Source organism: Galendromus occidentalis, unplaced genomic scaffold (genome assembly GCF_000255335.2).
Source record: "Galendromus occidentalis unplaced genomic scaffold, Mocc_1.1 scf7180000077529, whole genome shotgun sequence".
In the NCBI taxonomy this organism is placed as follows: Eukaryota; Metazoa; Arthropoda; class Arachnida; order Mesostigmata; family Phytoseiidae; genus Galendromus; species Galendromus occidentalis.
In genome coordinates, this window is record NW_003805517.1 from 602,405 (window position 1) to 622,946 (window position 20,542).

At 51.2% G+C, this 20,542-nt stretch overlaps 2 protein-coding genes across 2 annotated transcripts; both read right to left on the minus strand.

Moving 5' to 3' along the window:
* Positions 1-1,917: 1,917 nt before the first annotated feature.
* On the minus strand, positions 1,918-9,217 carry LOC100906139 (carbonic anhydrase-related protein 10). The gene is made up of 6 exons (XM_029112826.1): positions 9,169-9,217; positions 3,462-3,509; positions 2,814-3,172; positions 2,389-2,733; positions 2,063-2,258; positions 1,918-1,970 (listed from the first exon to the last, which is right to left on the minus strand). The coding sequence occupies exons 1-6, from the start codon at positions 9,215-9,217 to the stop codon at positions 1,918-1,920; spliced, it is 1,050 nt and encodes a 349-aa protein (XP_028968659.1).
* Positions 9,218-12,726: 3,509 nt separating this feature from the next.
* Gas41 (YEATS domain-containing protein 4 Gas41) lies at positions 12,727-14,544 on the minus strand. Its single transcript, XM_003748188.2, has 5 exons — positions 14,244-14,544; positions 13,849-13,948; positions 13,323-13,623; positions 13,121-13,203; positions 12,727-12,978 (listed from the first exon to the last, which is right to left on the minus strand). Exons 1-5 carry the CDS (start codon positions 14,354-14,356, stop codon positions 12,892-12,894), a joined length of 684 nt encoding a protein of 227 aa, XP_003748236.1. The 5' UTR covers positions 14,357-14,544; the 3' UTR covers positions 12,727-12,891.
* Positions 14,545-20,542: the final 5,998 nt, after the last annotated feature.

Genomic DNA, 20,542 nt, shown 5'->3' on the forward strand with positions numbered 1-20,542 from the left:
GAGCCGATCCTAAATCGAACAAATATCCCCGACAAGTCCAATCTGGATGATTCTCAAGCGCGGAGATATTGATGGAGAAAGAGGAAAATTTACCCTCTGTCGGGGAGCGGAATTATATGCTTTCCCCAATTCTCCGGGTTCGAGAGACCCCGGTCTCTTGACCTGATCTTCATAGTATTCGGATTTCCTCAAAGGGTCGCTAGCTTGCCCTTGGCATCCTCGGACGAAAAAGATTCCGCTCGGATGATTTACGAGCGGAGAATCTCTCCGGCCGTCTGAGCGTCTCGTCCTCTCAGTCGGAGCCACTTGTATTTCGATTAGGTTCTCCCTGTTGATATACGGCTGTCGGGTCGGTAATGTTGCGCTTCGGACGTTAGGGCTTTCAGTGGGAATCAATGCGCCACGACCACCGATGTGGAAAAGTTGACTCTGCTCGCCATCCAGCCCATCCGCTTCCCTTGCAGGCCGGCCGGGAGGCTGTTGAAAAACGAAACCGCAGCGAGATTTGCCAAAACATTTCGTCTAACACCCAACCGTCTGTCCAGAGCGTATCGCGGGTTGCACTGCCGACGACGACGACGTCGCTCAACCAGCTGGTCGCCCTCCACGGAGCCAAGGTTGGAGTCGCGAGTCATCAACAGGACGAATCCATTTGTAGGCACCGAGCGCGACATACCACCGCTTACGTTGTCGAGTTTGCACATTTCAGCATATATGTTGTCGGCATTTCCCGCTTCAAAATGACCGTGCGGAGAATCTGAGTGGAGCAGCGAACGACATTCGAGCAAACATGCTGAAGTGACGGCTGCGTGCGAACAAACTACGCCCATATTCAAAATCCTGCTCGAATTCGCGACGACGACTCTGCATTTTTCTCATTCTGAACTCCCCTGATCCTCGTTGCGAAGCAATTCTTGGGGAATTCGGCGCAGAATGCGGTCTCGATGCAATAATAACCAACCTCATTTGAGCGGTGATTCCGCCTCCCTCAAGCCTCTAATCCGTGACGGTGGAAGATCGATAAGCACTGTGAGATATGAGATGCGAGGAGTTCTGCTGTCCTTGAATTATTATCTTTGAGTCGTGTCCCACTTGAAGGGGCGGGCATCCTCTGGATTTTCCCCCTCCCCCCGGAGCCGATCTGGTTCTCATTGTCAGCCGTACGATCGAATGATGACATAGCTCCATGAGGCGGCTACCCCATTAGGAGGCCCGGATATTCCGCGACACCCCCTACTCCGTTTTTCGGCGCGACTCTCCCGAGTCCAGATTGGCGGCGCTCGAGTTTTTCGGTGAATTCTTCTCCCATCGGCCTACCCCCGCGAAGGAGCGCGAATTCCGGCTTTTGCGGCCGCCCTGATTTCGTCTTGAGTACGGGGAAATTATACTCGAGCGTACTTCCTCCGGAGTGTCGTTCTGTGCCCGCTTTGTCCTCTCCAAGGTTATTTCGCGGAGTAACACGCCCCGCGCGAGGACCATCGATGTGATCAATCAAGCAATCGGAATCTCGAGACTGGAAGATTTGATTTGGAAGAGCATACCCGCAAAGGCAGAGGATCTAGGACAAAGAATGTGTGTCCCCGATCATTCCAAACGAATCGATTAGCTCATGCGATTAAACGAACAGGAGAAACTAACGGCTTGAGCCTGGGCGAGCACGAGTCGCGGGCTTATTCCGTTCTTCGAATCCTGTCCAATGCAACTTCATCTTCTGGAGAGAATTTCCTGTCGTGTGTATGCCTGCTTGAAGTATGATACGATACGAAAAACAGAATCGATAGGCATAGAGAAGTGGTACAAAATTGAGTCTTTATTTTTCGGAGGAGATGATTTGCGGATGAACTACACTGTGGTTGATTCCATGGAAATGGCACTTTTCCATCGTGATGAGAAAATGATCACAGCTTCTCGATGGCTTCAAAATGTTGTGAGCGTTCTTGGGATGGCACCAGCGAGGACCTCCGGTGAAACTGGAATGGATTCATACCCCCTCGCATTGCCTGAGAGTTCCCACTCTCGAAGACGTAGAACGGCGGAAAGGAGTCACATGGAGCCCACTCACCTTGGTAGAACTTCTTGAGTTTCATCGATGGGCACGCGGGCTCTACGCGATTGTCGATGGTTTCGCTGTTTGGATACAGGTCGATGTTGGTTCTGACTACTCTGCGATAGAGCGGTTGGACCGGCCTGAAGTTGTCGCCCAGGGGAGCCATTGGGGTTGATGATTCGCCCTGCTTCAGCTTACGCATCTGTCCTAACTGAAGAAAGGAACAAAATCTCACGGAAGGTGCCGCGGCTCGGCGATCATCGTGCTCGGTGACTGACGGAGGCAACAGGTGGCTCAGTTGGAACAAGATTTTCGGATTTCGAGAGTCTCCGAAATCTTACCTGATCCTGTGTTATGTACAAGGGTTTGTTCAGGATGATCCAGTTGACGGTCTCCTCGCATCCTGGCGAGGTCAACGAGCCGTCATAGGTTATCATCGAAGATTTTGGGGGAATCAGATCCGAGACTGACAAGGATCGCAACGAAACGCTATCACCCTTGTGCAGGATGTACTGGAGACTACTCGTGAGAGCATCGAGTTCGGTGTTCGTCGACGTGCCAGCGTCAGCTGCTGATGCGTTTTGAATAATCCTCACGAACACCGCAACAGCTGTGATACCGTGCGCTCTCGCCCGCGCTTGGGATGCGTCGGCATAAAGATCGCTGTTGTATCCGTAGATCTGGATCTGTTGACGGGACAGTCTCAAAATCTCGACTTCACTGACAGAACGAAAAAAAATCGGAGCCAACAAGGTCGATGACTGACCTCTGCAGGGAAAGCCGTCCCCGCCAGCAAATGCTCTGATCCGCCGCGGTCGCTCCGTCCAAAATGGAGCTGGATCTCGTAGATTCGGTACGAATAAGCGAGAGGTCCCCCTGCGATATGCACCGACGACGACGACGTCTGATTTGAATCCTCCGCAAACGAGTTCTCGTTCACTCTAAAGACCACGCCTTGTCCTGTATTCAAACACACCCCACCGACTCGTCCTGTTTCAATTCGTAGCGGTTGGAGATTTGGGTCGAACAGGAGATGTTGAGGTTCAATATTTATTGGAGATTGTCGTCGCCCCATGCTGCATAAGCCCCAGAGACCGGGGTTCAGACGTCCCCAGAAATCAGGGCCTGACGGGAGAGGGAACAAGAATGAAGCGTTAGGGAAGAAGCTCAACGCAGGCCGGGCTACCCCGATGCTCCAGTCAAAAGAAATTACTACTCCTATGTTCCCAGCGGAAAGTCAGTGCTGGATTCGAGTCGTAGGTGAAAGGTATCAGATTCCTCCATGCTCGGATTATTTTCTCGAGGATCCTCTCAAAATTGCCTAGCCCAAACCACATATATATTTCTCGCCTCGAGGTCAGAGCCAGCAACATGATCGTAACGCTATTCGTGGAGCGGTGCCACGAGACGTTACCTGAAATGCCTTCGTATGTCCACCAGTCGTTCCAATTGGCGAGCGATCCTGGAAAGGGATGCCTCCAAGCGTCAATGATTCCAATGATTGAAAGTCGTATGCTATCCCCGGGAGCGCCCATCCAAGTGCAGTGGATTCGGGCCTTCGCAAGAATCGTTCGGGAGGAGAGGAATGGCAAACCGACACAATCGAAAACGCATGATCCCGAGAGCAACCTATCGATGTTCGTATCATCTAATGACAACTCAGGAGGCTATGAGTCAACGATACGGAGACCCATGCGACTCCGTCCGGAGGAGGAAAATCATACACGACGTTCGCAGTTTCCGATGGGAGTACAGAATATCCATCGGATGCGTGATCACGACTCGACATTTCCTTGAACTCGTGAAAATCGACCTCCGGCATGCGACTCACCTGCCGGCCAATTAACGAGTGCAAGGATCAGAATCCGCAGCATCATACACCAATATGTGGAGTCATCGATGCCTCAGCTGACTATTGAATGACAGTACTTGCAGCCGTGGTCTGGAGGCACAACTTGCATCGTTCGGGAGCTCGAACGCAAGCACAATCTCGATCACATCTCGTGGCGGATCCTTGCCGTTATTCTCCTTGGTCTATCCGATCGGGACGAAGCCTACGAGCAGCTGATAGCAAACTCAAGCCCGAGCTCACCGGTCCCGCCCGCCTGAGTGGACGAACTCTCCTCCGCGTCAGAGGCGGGCCTTTCCTTTCACCTCTTCCCCAGTAGCAGTAGAACCAACGCGAACCGTAGGACGAGAAAAATTCCAGATACAATCTAAGGATGAAACATCATCCTCCAGAAGAGCCCGGGGAGGATATCGGCATTCGCATCAATGTCGACAAGTTCACAGCTACTGATCCCGATGAGATCTGCCACCGATGGGTCATCTTAATTGGGTCAAGTCCCACCAGAGCGATTTTCGAATCGATAATTTCGGATCATATCGATGCAGACCGAAATGAGCATCCGCCGAATATTCCAGCACATTCGTGATTTTTGGGATGGTATGCGACCAACTTACTCCGAAAGCCCCCAAAGAGGGTAGAGGTCCATACGCGAGATTCCTTGGTATCTCCTTGAGAGCGTCTGTGGAGACGATTCTTCCCGCGGTCTCTGCGTCAATGAAGGAATAGCGACGAATCCGTCATCCACATCTCCGTCCCGAGAGCGAAAAGAAACCTCGCCGAGCATCCGAACTTCCCGAGCACCAACATCGCATTGTGGCTCGTCGTAATAAAGAGCGGAATAAATAACAATAATGGCTCTGTCATAAAACAATCGGAAAAAATACAGTCTTAGCGGCAAATCCACCTCAAGCGAGGGCTTCCTCTCCAGCTCGGCAAGGAATTGCTTGACTTGCGAGCCAGTGGGCGAGCGGTGAGCTTGTGTCAAAAGCCATTTGCTGGCCAAAGCCCATGGGCTATTGTCCGTCCTATTGAGAGAACGGAAAGGACGATAGAGCGAACGGAGGGACGAATCCACTTGGGAGCGCGCTAAGGCCAAACAATTAGGACTAACAATGTTTCACTTGGTCACCACCCGACCGGCAATTATTCTCCGTTTGAAACAATCCCGTTCTCGGTGGTTCCAAGGTCTGCTTCGCGCGGTCAGGAGCGTTTGTTCTTATCATACTTCCAATTCTGAGATCCAAGACACTCGATGAAGGAAGCCTTGCAGCGAGGGAAACGGGGCCCGATGCTCTGAGCCTGATGTCGGACGGAGCCTCCAGCCCTCGGAATCGAGAGCGAGGCGTAGAAGAGAAAGTCCGGCGGAGGAAAAGTCGGTCTTGGAGTGGCAGATAATGTCACATGCTTTCTGTGAGTTTCTTGGCGGGTTCTTACACGCAAGCACGTGATGGACGTCCGCCTCCCTTGTCTTCGTGGGTCCGTGACGTGGGAGTATTGTCGTGTTGGCTGCTCATCGCTCAAAGTTCTCACAAGCGAAGGAAGACAGCAGAACAGACAATCTCCTTCGAGGAGAAACGAATAAAGCGAGCGACGAATTAGCACTCCGATTCTCGCAGCCTTGGCTCACGGCTCAGACGCTCAGAAGGGCCCTGGGTTGCGTTGCTCGGTCCGATCATGAGGCCCTCGATTTTTAATCTGATTTCGAATGAAATATGTTTTTGTCTTCTTCCGGCGACTTTCAGCGAAGACCACTGACAGCGGGGATTGTCAGGAGCGGTGGACGTCTTTGCGTGAAGTATTTTGAAAAGAGCGATTCCCTTCCTCATTTTTTTCCGACCGGGCACTCGGAGCTCCATCTGCAGTTAAGGACGCATCGGATGAGGGTGCGAGCGAACGAGCTTGCCGGCCGAGAGGATGACGGGGAAGTGTCTCCTTCTCTTTTTCGCGCCGCGGTCTCCCTCTCAGTGTGCGTGTGTAAAAGTATGTCCGGCTAGTCGCCAGCTGGGTCTTTGTGACCCGCATCAAAAGATGCCTCCTTCGCTGTCCCATAAATCTCTCTTGGTTTTGACGCCCTTGCTGCGAATGACAACAATGTTTTTATTTGGTGCTCTTGAGGAAGTTTCTCTCGTCGTTGAACTTCCGACAACAACTTGATACCCGAATTTGGGAAGCGGCACAGGTTGTAGGGACCCGTTCGATCAGATCGGGAGCGACTCGAGCTTTCTGGAAAAAATCGAACATTTGTCATGATATCGTCGAACCTGACCTCTCGTTCATACCGTATGATCGTCTGAATGAGGATGACTGTCGCAATCTCATCGATCATTCATCAAAATAGTCAGTTCATGGGAACCGTATCGTCTGAGCGGTCTGTCCAGGGTGCTCAGAGTATTCGCATAAGTGCTCTGAACACCTTCCATCAGACTGAGTGGCTTATATGAACGCTCGCTCCGGCACGTGAGCGCCATTTGTGAAGGGTTCCTTTCTGCGAGCCTCGGGAGCCATGTGAATATTGATGGCTTCGGATGAAGATAAGGGCAACAGTTGAGACATGTTGGCTAAGCGGATTCCAAAGACTCTAGCCTGCCGTCGAGAGAGCTCACTGAAGCAGACGGGGAATTTGTTCCTCCTTTGAAAATGAACGGAAAGCAAGCAAGTGTTCCGTCGAAGATAGCAGGAACACTTTAAAACGCAAAAACGCGCGAATTCCTGAGCAAGACAAACACCGGCGATAGGAGTGAAGCCGAGTGTGGGATCGTTGCGCGGCCATGGGAAATAGCTTCCCCCTCTACCTCTAGCAAGAGATCCAATCATCTCGTGAGTGAAAGCCTCTCCTATCGTCTGCGCTCACAACAGTCATGAGCTTCAATACTGAGCCGAAAAAAGTTCCGACCGGAGATCGGAGACCGGTCATTTCTTCATTCCATCGGACTGCGGAACGTTCCCGTGCGGAGAGGAGCAGGACCTTCCGATATTCTCCGAGACAAGTCGCATGATCGCCTCCCTACCATTACGTATACTCTCAGAAATCTTGGCGATCGAGAGATCACTCTCGTGCGAAATCGATACGGCGGAAGCTGCGCTGTGATCTGTGATATTTAAAACCCTGTTGTGAAATCAATTTGTGTGCGACGACAGCTGTCGTCGTTTAAGACGCTATTCAACAATCGTTCCAAGTTTTTATCGAGGGCGGAGGACCCATCAAAATTCACTTGAACTCGAGCCCGAAAGAGTTTCAGGAACAAGTTCAGCAGTTTTCGCTTCTGCGTGCACCCTTCTCTGCCTCGATCAGGAACTCTTTTTGCGCCTTTTCCCGATCACTCAGAAATTCCTTTCGACCCTGTTTTCTCGAGGAGTCCCCAGCACGTGAGATCACATCCGGGGCTCCGACATTCGGTGCCTGATCGCTCATAGGACGAGGAGGAAGAGCTGTGCTCAGTTCCTTGCTTATTTCCCTTTGATGGATATGATTGGCATCGGAATTCCTCGTCGATAGCTCCGGGAACGGCTACTGTGAACTCACGACTCGTCGGAACCTCATCGACCTTCGGCGATACATTCGACGGGAGCTCGAAATTCCGGAGGGGGTGTAAAGTCGCTTTCGCTCAGAGCAGAAAGGTTCCCGAGAAAAGACGAGAGAGAATGAAGGCGGAGCAATCTATAAATTACGCATTCCACGCGGGTTTCTGCTCTCCTGCACCTGGTTGAGTATGCGGGCCCGCACGAGAGCAAATAATTTAGTTCTCCGGAAATTTTGTTGCGTCTCAGATCAATTACCTTGTTATTTTTCTCATTTGCCCTCCCCGCCGAAAAAATGTCGGGCAAGAGGTGAGCAAGCAAATTCCTCCGCTGCATCTTTTTCAAAGGCCGCACCTCAGGCGGCTGGTTTCAGATATAGCTGGAGGACTCATATCGTGAACGGAATTGCGCACCCGATAAAAGTACATGCGAGCTTGCACAGCCTCGACGGTGTATCCTCAAAATAGGATTTCTCCAATTGTTGTTTTCCGCGATGCGACATCTGCTGGGCGGGGTGTCCGAGGGATGATATCGAGTTGGCAGAGACGGGAAACGCTAAGGCAGAGAGATTTCCCGTGCCGGCTTGAGGAACGAATCGTCCACCTTCGAAAAGCGACGAAACAATACGCATAGCTCAGTGGATAAGGGTCATTGGGACGTCCGTTTGAAACGTTGATCGGAAAGTTTATGCGAGGCAGATTCAGATCTGCTCGAAATCGGGAGGAGATTCAATTCTTTCATCAGAGTCAGTCGTGGGAGAATCGGAAGAATTCTATGAAGGCGTCCTTGCTCAGTACCGGTTTTAGCGAATCTCATTTGCCCCAACAGAATCTTGACTAGGGCCTCATGAATTTCCCTCCTGAAGAAGCTCTCCAGCCCTTCCTCCCTCATTCGCGACCACAGCTGCTCCGTGACCGGACGTTGAAGGGTTGGAAACTCTGACCGGTGGAGTTTCAGAGAGTTCCTCTGTGGCTCGCAAACTACTAATAGCCAGGCTTTCCTCCACACAACCACATCTGTTGGACCGACAGTCATGACGGGAAGACAGGGTGAGAGGCAGATAGCGTACCTGCTCATCACCTGCTCTGGACGAAGCAGCTGGACAGCTATCTGATGGCGAACTTTGGATGGGCGGCTCGAATATGAAAGCGACAGCAGACAAGGAAAACATCTTTCGAAACTGTACACCTACTCTTCGAAGCGAAGGAAAACCAGGGACGGTCACCACGGTAGCTACGACTTGATTTAATCGCTCGAGTTTCTTTGGGATGCCGATGCCGTCGCGTCGGGAAGACTTTCTCTTCGTCGGGGAGGAGATTTCCACGCTGCAGCCGCGAGTCTCTCCGGCCGATATCGGGATGGTTGGTTGAGTTTTTTCCTCCGCGCATGTGTGTGAATCTCACACACCGGCTATCTGAAGACGAGGGAGCGAAATTCTAATATGAGTTGCGTGCGCCCTCCCATTAGAACCCTGACTGACTGAAGGGAGGTTGTACCTGCTCAATATTGCTATAGATAGGCCGAAATCCTATCCTGCCGTATCCTCTCAGAATGACTCAATCCGACGAGACCAACGTTCTTGTGATAACTCGATACGCACAAGCAGACCCCAGGCTCGCGTGACACCGTCATGCCACCCCCTTCGAATTCCTGTCTGGCAGGGACGGAAAAAAACTTCCATCACGGCGGGGACACCAATGCTCTTGGCTAAGTTCAGTCGAGAGGGCTCTGCGTAATTGGAACTTGAGACCACCATGTGATTCTAAGGATAATCTACAAACATCGGCAAGGACGGGTTTCATGAATTACCTCCCGGAATCGGGCTCCAATCTGAATTCTCTAGGAACTCGCTCTAGTGAGATACGGCTCGCAGCGCAAGTTTCTCCCTGTGGCTTTGGTCCTCCTCTTTCAGTATCACCGCGTCCCGGAGCCGATGTTCTTGCAGCGTCGACGACCCGATCGCGTGACTCTCACTCGAAAGTCATGCAGTAATTCGCGTAATAGCCTGCGATAGGGAGCGATTGATCAGCGGAACTTGCAGCTCATCGAAGTGGTTGGGACTTGGGACCTAATTGTCTCGGGCATTCAAGGAGAATCCCTCGCCGCGGTTCGGCTGCCCATTGCTAGGGATCTCGGTCGGAGCCTCAAATCAACTGATATAGTGCCGCTCAGCAGCCGATGCGATGCCCCGAATGGGTCAACAACGTCAGGTATGGCAGAGGTGTACACGGAATCGGTACTCCACTAATTGCAAGCGACCGAAGTCAAACTGCCGAAGCCATGCAGAAATCGCGCTCGATTCGGGAGCACCAGCTCGTATCCAGGCTGCATGTTCCATGCACTGCGGGGAGGAATGATCTCGAGCAGCCTAGCGAACGGAAGCTTCACAAGATCCCGATCAGAATGCTCACGACTCACTGGGGGCTGGAATATTGAAGTCTGACCTCATTGTGAGATCTCCGCCCGTGCAGCTTCGTGAGCAAGCTGCTGCCAGCGGATCCGCGATGAGAGAACGGACATGTCCCTCCCTCCTCGGGCTCGTCGATCAGGAGGGTGGATGTCCAAACATGTAGTGTGAATACAACGTTGAGGAGAGTCGATCAGCATATCCGTCCCCGGACGTACTTCCACCGAAAGTCCATGATACGAGCATCAGGCTTGAGCGGAACCAGATGCGTAAGTTTCCTCGCGGTGATACAAGAGTATTTGACAGTCAACGGCGCGACGTAAGACAGAAGCAATTCGATTGATATTCCCTCGAGCGCGGGAGAGAGCAAGCGACCTCCCTTTACTCGCATAGTGATGCTGACAAATAACTTGAGGCTGCTTCTGGTAGAAATATTTCCTGAGTTGCAGCTGAGCATTGCGTCGATATATGTTGAGAGCTAGTTCCATGGTAGACTCGAACCGTGTCAGATTCATCCCTCTTGAGTACAGAATGATAATTGTCGCCTCAGGAGTCCATTCGGAGCTAGCGAACTCCAATTCGAACAATGATATCTGAGCTGCGAATGTCGAGTTTCTACATCGTGAGTGAATATTTTTGAGTTTGGAGCAACCTGAGCAAGTTGACTCTCCGAAGCATTTTCGGATTTTCCTCACGGATCTTCCGACGGAGCAAAGTGTTCCAGCAGGGACGGAGGAGAATATCGTCACACCGCGTTCTTCTTCTCAAGGCAAGCAGGGGAAGCTTAGCATCAGGATTGTGGGGTGAGACTGAATCTTGATAGGGCTCTACTTCTCCTTCACCTACTTGACGTTAGTGAGTCGCCGTGTAGATAATGCCGGGACAGAGGGAACGCTAAGCAGAGACATACCGATGATGTTGTTCGCCGCGAAGCGCGGTCGGGAAGTCCAACTCTCGGGGGCGGCAAGCTCTCTACCGGCGACCGACCTGATTTCAGCTCTGAGGGTGACTACGGAGCTGGAGGGAAATATTTCCCCGCTCCAGAATGGAATATCCTCGCTTCCTCCGCCGCTGCTGAAGTCTTGTAGCAATGCAGGGTGCGGTTGGAGCTCGTGACTCCTTATGGTATTTATCATGTGAAGCGTGCGGTCAGTCTCCAGGACCCTTCGAGATCGCGAATTGCGGTCACGTCCTTTGCTCTTCATGTCGCCTGACAAGTGAGTAGCATTATGAAAATCCGGAGCAGGAATTTCACGATACTGCTGAGTAACGGAACGAATTCGCTTTCTCATTAGATTCTGGGAAGTGTCCCATTCATGGGGAGAAGGTGCGCTCAGTGCCAGTCGACCATCCCAGCGTCGCCAGCTTCTTCAAGAAAGACGACGAGAATGTTGAGCCCCTATTGAAGGTGAGACACTGAATATTTCTCGGTTTCGCATGGGATCATCAGCCCTCCTCATTCTGCAATAGCTGTCTCTGAAACACGAGACAGCATTCCTCCGGAGCTCGAAGGAGCTCTTGAGGTCACTCAATGATCTCAAATCCAGGTACTGAAGTTCCAATCGGATTCCATCGAAAGTCGGATCCGGATTCTATCTAGGGAGGAGGAGCGACTTCAAGAGGTATCAAGGCAAACAGCCTCCTCTCTGGTCAATGTCAGGAAAAAGTTTCGAGCCACGAAGCAGGAGATAGCTGTGTGAGTAGAGCGACCGGTTAGCGGAGTAGCTCACTAACGCGCCAGAATGAGAACGCAGGTGTAGCAAGTGATACGGTAGTGTGGAACTATCCTAATTGTGATTTACGGGATCATATGTACACAAAGACGTACAAAGCTAGCGGGGCGGGCGCCCACAGAATGTCTCTCCGGCGATCGCCACCGAGTATGAAGCTCCGATTCTCATTATCTGTCGAAGCGGGGCATCGGCACACATTCATCGGCACAACAAGACTCCCAGGATTGATAAAAATCGGGTCGGGAATCGCGAATTCTCAGATGAGATCTTTTCTTCGTTTTTTTTTGCAGAATAAAGAGACGAATGCTGACGCAAGGCTACTACAGGTTTGTCCTGAAGGTCTTTGGTGGTTACTCATCGATGAAAACTCGAAACCTAGCCCATCCTTCGTTTTCTGTCATGATGAAAATCTACTGTTCCTCTTCAGATCCTTTGCCAAGCAAGAACCTTCTCAAGGCCATCGCGGTCAGGAGCAGCAACCCCGTGCGAGAGCTGGAGCTCCGGAACCTCGCCCAATGCCGCAACGGAACGATGGGAATAGGATGGAGCAAGTATCCTTCCAACCGCCTCCGTCAGAGAAGGCCTACACGGAAGACTTCAGTACCTCCAATCGCCAACAGCGGGGGGACTACCCCCGACAAACGATCCAGCGGCCGCGCGATACCAGCGACCGAAGAGCGGGAATCGTCGGCGGTCCAGTTGCTCAGGTTAGGAGAGGAGCGGCGAAGGAACACGTGAGGCATCGTGACCCGGGAGATCAGGCGAACCGTGGAGATGTGATCCGGGAGAACGCCCAGCGTAGACAGGATGACAGACAAAGCGGCACTCAGATTCCGGGTCCTCCGAACGAGAAGCCCAAATCGAAGGATCGGGACGGGCCTATGACCCAGAAGAAATTCGAATTTTCGAAAACGGTCTGATCACCCGAATAATTAAGAGACTATGCGGAATGCCATTGGACTAATGCGCAAAGTACGTCGTAGAAAACGATCGCCTGTAGTCTGAACGACGCACGGTCCTAAGTGATGACTTGAGAGGACACTGTATCGACCATCCTGCAAGAGATTCGTGTATCCATGGACCTGGCAGACGAACTACTCTGGGCCCTCGCGCGCCATCGCGCTCTCGCGAGCTCGTCAATGGAGAACTCCGAAATGAACAGAAAATTCCGTCAGTCTAAGAACACGATCTATTAAAGGAGATTCCGTCATTTCTCAGCCGTTTCGCTACCTAATGACGCTTCGTGACACGAGATGCACCATCGCTTGCTCGTCATTCCGCGTATGTCACGTCGATCTCTGTTTCTATACATGGGTTCAATCCATCAGCGGCGAGGTCAATTCTGTAGCTGAGCAGCGGACAGCTCAATCGACTCCCTCGTCGTCATGATTTTCTCCTTCAACTCTGCGATCTCTTGGCGAACCTGCAAAAAGAGCCCTTGAATAAGAGATCGTGGACTGGAATGGGGAGGCCATGGAATGATATATGGAGAAGGTCTTCCTGAATATTTTTCTTTGCTCGGTAGATCGATGGATGGCATCGAGAAGTGAGGGGCGGAGTATTACTTTGACTTGCGCGGACTTGATGCTCGCGAGAGTCCGGCGTCGTTTCTCTTCGAGGTCCGTTTCATGTTTCCACAAGGCTGGCGCTGGATGGAAATCTCGATTTAGTGGGGCTCGAATCTCAAGACAGGGGCATTCGCTCAAAAACCGTTTTGAAGCAGGCCGATACATGCAGTTCTTTCTCTAAAAAGCGGGAACCTCTCACCTTGACCCGCGAGAGGAACGGTCGGCTGTGTGAGCAGCTGATGCATTTGCAGGGTGGGTTCACAAAAAATGATTTCATCGTAAGTCTCGGCCACGAGTTTCTTCGAGTTCTGCTCCACCTGATTGCCGGTTTGGAATAGCTTGAGCACGTGGTAGAGCGTCACAGGTCTCTCATTTGGATCGTGGAAGTAGACTTTGATCACAATCTCGAATTCTCCCCAGCCGGTCTCGGCTACTTCGTAAGGGGGGGCCAAGATGATGCGGTTTGGGTTCTCGTAGCTCTCGTGTAATTTAAAATGGACCTGGGGGTGAACATCAGTCAGAATCCATGCTATTCCGAAATCGATGGGTGAGACGCAGCCTGAACCAGGCTACCGAGAATGCGAAACCCGGTGGCTTGCCAGAGGCTCAATGTCTCCCAACTTTTTCTCCGCATATTTTTCGTCATAATCAGCCACCATCAGCGGGACCTTGAGCTGTGTGTCCGAGAAGGGCTTAAGCGATCAATTGAGGGAATCGGAACTCACTTTCTTGATCCAGGTACTCATATCCTCATTGCGCCATGGTTTGAAGTACACCTTCCACTCGTGAGTGTGTCCATCACCCTCTCGTTTTTTCCCGAAATATCTGCAGAAGTCGAAATGCATCGGAGATCGTGTTCAGCTCAGGAGCGGGAAAACGAGCAAAGAGCGAGCGGTCGCAGCTCGGCGGAACATATCGTAACATATCTTCCCCGGTACGCGTTGGAGCAAGCGGGGATAACTCAAGCACGTATTTGCGTAACGTGGAGCGATGCGGAGGAATCTTTAGATATCTCAGTATCAGTCAGATCGCGGATAACGGTCCAAGAGAAACACCAGAGAATCGTACGAGCAAGCACTCCGGCGAACTGGGTTTCGGCATCATTCAACGATCAACGTACCTGGCTTCATTTCCGTAGACGATAGGTTTGACAATTGGAGCATTCTTGCAATCTACCCGACCCTGCTGGAGAGATCCTTCGTCGATAATTTGAGGCGGGAGAATTTTTGCCATCCCGAAAAACTGGCTGCGGAATCAAAAGTCGCACATAAGAGCCGCAATCGAGTCCGGCAAAGGCGATATTGCGAGAGCTTCGTGGAAACGGCCAAAAGTTAGAACGATCCCTCCATCAGTAGCAAAAACATGGGAACGACTCGAGAGCCGGTTTTCGAACTGCGTGCGTTCGATTATATTCCGTGTTGTGTTTTCGATGCGAGCATCGTGTCGTCTGCAAGCCCTGTGTCCGCTTGTATACAGCTTTGAGAGAGGGCGAAGCTTGTTCCGCGCGCGAGACAATCACTCTCGTCGGAAAGGAGATACTCTCACGAGGCCTGGATCGCGGAGGAAGGAGGGATTCCGCGATGGGAGAAATAGCGTGAGAGCGCCCGGACGATTCGGGTGGTTGGGAGAATAAAGGAGAAGCTCGCCAAGATTTCTTCCAGTTGTATGGTCAACGATTGTACAGATCAGTGATCACAAATCACAATGATTCCGATGGCACGGCGAGTCAGATTCGCTTATGAGGACACACTCTTTGGAGTTCGGATCGGCGCCTCTATGCTGCATTCACCATGTATGTAGAGTTCGGTATCACAGGCTACGATAAGGTGACCAGATATCCCTGCCACATGAAACGCCTCGTTCATATGGCAGCCCGTCCCTCATATGAAATTATGCTCGATTCGGAAGTTTTGAAGCCGGTGTGCCCCGCATGTCTAGCAGGGAAGCTCTATCGACACATCTGAATTCAGCGCGACCACCCCTTATCGAAAGGCTTTGACCGATCCGAAGAGAGAGAGAGAGTATGAAAGCTTCTCCTTATACGATCTCTTCTCCTATCTCAACACCAATGACCCCACATGGATCAAAATCTGTGTGAGGTCGTAGTTTTCTGTTGTATTTTTTCTGTATCTTGGCAGCTTCGCTTCATGGTAGACTTCGCTCCCAAGAGACCGAGCCAACAGAACGTGCGTATAGTTCGGAAATCGGGATGAGTGATAGGAAGAGGAAGTCATAGGCTCAATTTCTGGCGTACTTATCGTTGTCTCCTCCGAGATCACTTTATGGTCCAATCGTGAGAGAAGCATAAACTTATATCTGGCGAAAGGAGCCACGACGCTCATTTTTTCGGGTTTCGACCCATTGCTCTTCCGAACTGACTCCGGCGATCCGATCATGCTCCTATTCATCATCTGTTTCCCTGCCATTCTCTTCAGCTCTTGTGCTGCCCGTAAGTATCAAAATTTGCTGGACGCATTCATGATTCCCGATTTCAACGAGACTTGGATGATTATCGCTGAAGTGAACCAATACGGGTGCAACCGAAACCATTTGGCTTGGAAGTGACGACAGCGAGGATGAAGCTCCGCGTACGAACGAATGAATGGGTGGGGTAGCGGCCTTATGCAAGCATTTTCTGACGCCGTAATCTTTGGAAGAATCTTATGCGCTCGAAGATGGGAACGTTCACCATGGACCGAAGGAACGAGTGAGAAGTGATAGTCCGGCGTGGAGCACCAATAACAACTTGCTGGAAGGTATGTCCGATTGGAGCAATCATGTGGGTTACAGCGCCAGGCTTTCGAATCAGTTGTCATGACTAAAGTGTTCTGCGCTCAGTTTTCGGTCGTGGGATCATGAGTGCGATCACCGGTGCCATATCGGTCTTGAACACGGGTCTCTCCATTGCATCGAACGGTGAGTCAGATGAGGCGAAGCTACTTTTCGCGAGAGTAAAAATTTCGACTTCAGAATTCCTCCGGAGGAATCAGATTTTTTTGACACAGCTAGCGGAGAAGCCCGTCGGAGGGGCTATCATTAGCACCAGCTCAAAACTTTCTCTCTGCGGCTCTCGATGCGAATATATCTGGTCCTAGAGTAGGTCTTCGGTCGACCCGTCTCGGAGATACGATGAACAATAAATAATCTGACTCTGATGGGGTGCGTTCCCTGAGCTTCTCCAGAACAGAGTCGCAACAGACCGACAAGGAATGCACCACTGTCGATCACGATCTTCCTGCACGGTGTCAAATCATTTCGGATTTCTCTCTCGTTTTTCAGATATCCATGGCAGGAACAGCTTGAGTCACAGGGACCATCGGTCAGCTCAGAGATTTTCCCGAGTCTGATTCGGCCGGACACGACTGTGCCCACCAGAGACTTCCGAGATGCGCTCAAGGGGAGGGCTAAGGGTACAGCACGAGGCCGAAGAATCTCCGGCTCGGCTGCTTGGATCGTGAAACCTCGCAATATTCGCGCGGAATGGAATTGTTTGTTCCTGCTCTGGAGCGATAAGCCCGCTCCTCGCGTTCGGAGAACTCGCATCGGAGATATGTTGTACTATTTCATTCTGAGCGGATGCAAAGTGTCGGATATCGCAGCTTCCAAGAAGCTGGTCAAGTACTTGGAATGAGAGTTCGACTTCGATCCCTCCAGGCCTTCGTCATTCCTCCCATTTCATGTGGGCGGGAGTTATCACCCTTAGTGTGGAGTTCTTCCAGTCATTATTCGCCTGATTTTCAGCGTGTGGAAGCAAGCCGCTATTAGCGATCCTGCAAGGAGCGGCCTGCTGAGTAGAGGCTCGGAGGTCCCTCAGTGCTCCGGGAGTCGGTGACGGATCCTGGTCTCAACCCCAAGCCGCTCAGAATGCGAAGTCTGGGCCTACCTTCAGTATTGGTGTGATTCCCGTCCTCCTCCACCTTCTTCGACTGTGGAATCACTGTATTTTCGACATACAGTGATTCGTTCGCAAACGGCTCGAATCCATATTCAATCTGCTGACGGCCCCGGAATGACAGCGTCGAAGATCGGGAACGACAGGATTTTCTTGCTTGACGGACCTCAATTATTCTGCCGCCGCGCAGTGGTCAAAAATCAATTTTTAGGTGGACAAAATTATTTCTGTGATTTTTCCGATAGATTTCCGTTCCCCGAATGAGGCGTGAGACTTGGAAAGGTTCTCCGGCCTCCAGTTCGCCCGCGGAGAGGATACTCGAGGTCCTGAGGACGTGATTCATGAAGAATCCCACCAACTTTACGCAGGCAGATTTGAGAGAGACGACTTGTCTTCTGCTTGACTTCCAACTTCCAACAGAAGTGGAGACCGCGCCAGCTTGCCCGTGAGTCAGACTCGGAAGATCGTCTGCTGGCTCTCGAAAGGACGCTTTTCGGCGGTAATACTGGAAACGAACTGGTGGAGGTCGGGTTGGATCGCCGAGATGACTCGCTTTGCTCCCGAATCGCGAGCACCGATCGCGATCTATATCCATGCTATTGTAGAAGAGGGGATCTCTCTCCACCATCGAAGCGGATCAAACCCTGTAGCGAATCCTGCCTCCCGGTATCCCCGCCTAGAGACACCCACGAGCAGTGAAAGAGAGGAGAAAATAATCTACGACAGGCCAGACCATCTCGTCTGAAGCATGTCCACTTATAATCCGACATCTCCGATGAAGGCCTAAAATCATCGAAAAATTGACGAAATTTTATCAAAGCCCTTAGCGCAACAATCCGCCGAATTCGCAGATGCTCTCTGGAAAGCGAAGGTCTTGACGAGCTCAAAAGAAAAAAAAATTGGGGCAAGCCGGGGCAAAGGTCCTAAATGAGCAGTCTAGGTTTTCGCCTATTGTCGGCCACGAAAGAATTTTCCCGGTCGTATCGATACAAATCGCAACTTTCCGGGTCGGTGCGTCGTTGTTGGGGGTCGTCCGTCACTCATTTTCAACGTGTCGGGTGGTCTAAAATATTTAAGTTTGAGATATGGGTGGAAAACGACCGAATAATTTTGTCCACCAAGAAATCGATTTTTGAGCACTGTGCGCCAGCACTTATTCGCCAAGAAAAGCCGTAGCCCGACATCAATGTTCATGATTGGGTACTCATTAGCGGAGGATCTCTTGAGAATCTCCTTCTGGGAAGCTCTTCTCAATGGAATCCTGAACATCGACGAAGGCTCAAACGACAGGAGCCCTGTTAGACTTCCTGGGAAACTCCGAGGGAACCCAGGAGCCGGTGTTGGAGATTCCGGAACAGAAACTCACTTGGAACGAAAGTCCTCCGACAAAAAAAACTCTGTATGCGGGACGAAGTAGCTTACCCTATGATCGGAATTCAAGCGCTTAACTCGGTAAGGCGCGTCGGAAGCATGATTTCAGACGGCTGCTCAGAACTCCGCTCCACAGCAAAAAGCTTGTTGCTACGACTTGCTTGGACAACTCGATTCGTGCTTTCCGATAGGACGAACCCTGCGCTTCCGTCTCATCGGACACTGCCATCGAGAATTTTCGAATTCCAGAGAGGGAAATCCTAGGTCATCGTTCCTCAGAAAGCATGGGGGGAAATACCCTCCATCCTATGCTTCTCCCTGAGATAGAACTAGCCCATAGGAATCGAATGGAGAAGCTGAAGATATTCCATCGGTTTGGAAATCAAGAAAAAGAACTGTTTCGCCTCGTGTACGCACCGCTGCAGGAGGGAGCCTCAATCAATATACAGTGAAACCTGACCTATGGGACCGCCCGCGGTTCCGCGGAAATTCGGTCCGATAAGTCAGGTGGTCCTGTGGCTCAGGTTATGGATTTTTGAACCTTTAAAAGACGTGAAATCCGTATCTGACCGAATTTGGCGGTCAAGAATGATAAGAGATATCGTGAATCGGAGCACAATTTAATTTATTCCTCGTCCATGGAGGGAACTCTTAAAACATTGCTGCGTCAACGTTGAGCTCTACAAAAGAATGATTTTAAGGTGCTTTGTCGCTTAGCTCGTAGCATCCCCTGTATAACGAAATCCTGGATCTGCTTCTCATAGTCAAGCAGCGCACCGCGCGCACCGTTCAATAGCGCGCTCGACGTGAGCGCGAACAACTCGAGGGTTTCGACGGCATCTAGCGCTTCGCTTGCAGATGGAGGCTCTCTGGGCGGGTCCTCCACGTACGCATCCTCTTCTTCATCAACCGTTATGTCCGCTGACTGAGGACAAGGCTCATCGGCCGAAGCGCTTCGGAAGCACTCGACGTCTTCCATGAAACACGGATCCGCGACGCCTGTCCGTGCACACAATTGTAGAAGGTCATCAGAGAAAACATCCTTGGTCGGGTCGCGTTCGCCTCCGTCCGTACCAATGATACCACATTTACGGAAACAGCATGCGATGGTCTGTTCTGGGACTTTATCCCAAGCGTGAATCACCCATCATATAGCCTCGAGAACGTTGATCGTATTTGCGAGCTCTGACGCCGAACGGCAGTCGTCCATTTGCGACACCAACCATCGCAGCATCAAATCGCGGTACTGAACTTTGAATGCTTGGATCATGCTTTGGTCTAGAAGCTGCAACTCGCCAGTCACGTTCGGGGGTAAGAACAACAGATTCACGTTGCTCAAGGTGCGGCGATCATGACAGGGAGCGTTGTCTGGTATCAGGAGAACATTTCTGTTCTGGCTTTTCATCTACGAATTGAATTCAGCGAGCCATCTCTCGAAAATCGTCGTTGTCATCCACGGTTTGGCGTTGGCTTCCCAGTAAACACGGAGTCGCTCCACGTCCACAGCTTTGAAGCTACGGGGTCGCAGGGCCTTCCATATGACCAACGGTTGAATTTTTCCTCCTACGGCGCTGCAGCAGAATGCGATGGACAGCCTTTCTTTTGCCATTTTACCGCCGCGGCATTGTTTTCCTTTTTCCACGGGAGACTTGTTAGGGAGGGATCTGAAGAAGAGGCCGGTCTCATCCATGTTAAAAATCTATATATATAAAAACGTATGTCTGTCTGTCTGTCTGTTTGTATAATATGTCCGGGGTACCCTATAGACTCGAAAACGGCTGAACCGATCGTCGTGAAAATTTAGGAGCGTGTTCTGGGGGATCTAGCGGTGGTTATAGAGGGGTCAGTTCCCCGATGCGATGAGTCCTTCTACCTTTAAAAAATTGTTTGAGTGCTCCACCCACGAAAATTCGAAAACTCGAAAAAAAAAAGAAAAATCCTAAATTCGCAAAATTCACAAACGCCTGAACCGATCGCCGCAAAAATTCAGGGGTGGGTTCCTGGGAGCTTCAGGAAGGTCACATGAGGGTCGTCGTTCTCATGTGATGGGTCTTCCCTCCATGAAAAAATTATTTGAGTGGTCCTCTCATCGAGAATCAAAGTTTTCTTAAAGAGAAAGACGGGAATTCGCAGGACTTTCAACGGCTGGAGCACTA

Coding starts and splice junctions, on each gene's coding strand:
- LOC100906139 (XM_029112826.1), bottom strand. CDS start 9,217: ATGAAACCCGTCCTTGCCGATGTTTGTAGATTATCCTTAGAATCACAT. Junction 3,173..3,461: donor GACATACGAAGGCATTTCAG/GTAACGTCTCGT, acceptor CTCTCCCGTCAG/GCCCTGATTTCTGGGGACGT. Junction 2,259..2,388: donor TGTACATAACACAGGATCAG/GTAAGATTTCGG, acceptor TCCTTTCTTCAG/TTAGGACAGATGCGTAAGCT.
- Gas41 (XM_003748188.2), bottom strand. CDS start 14,356: ATGGCAAAAATTCTCCCGCCTCAAATTATCGACGAAGGATCTCTCCAG. Junction 13,624..13,848: donor TGAGTACCTGGATCAAGAAA/GTGAGTTCCGAT, acceptor GTTCACCCCCAG/GTCCATTTTAAATTACACGA. Junction 13,204..13,322: donor CGTTCCTCTCGCGGGTCAAG/GTGAGAGGTTCC, acceptor ATTTCCATCCAG/CGCCAGCCTTGTGGAAACAT.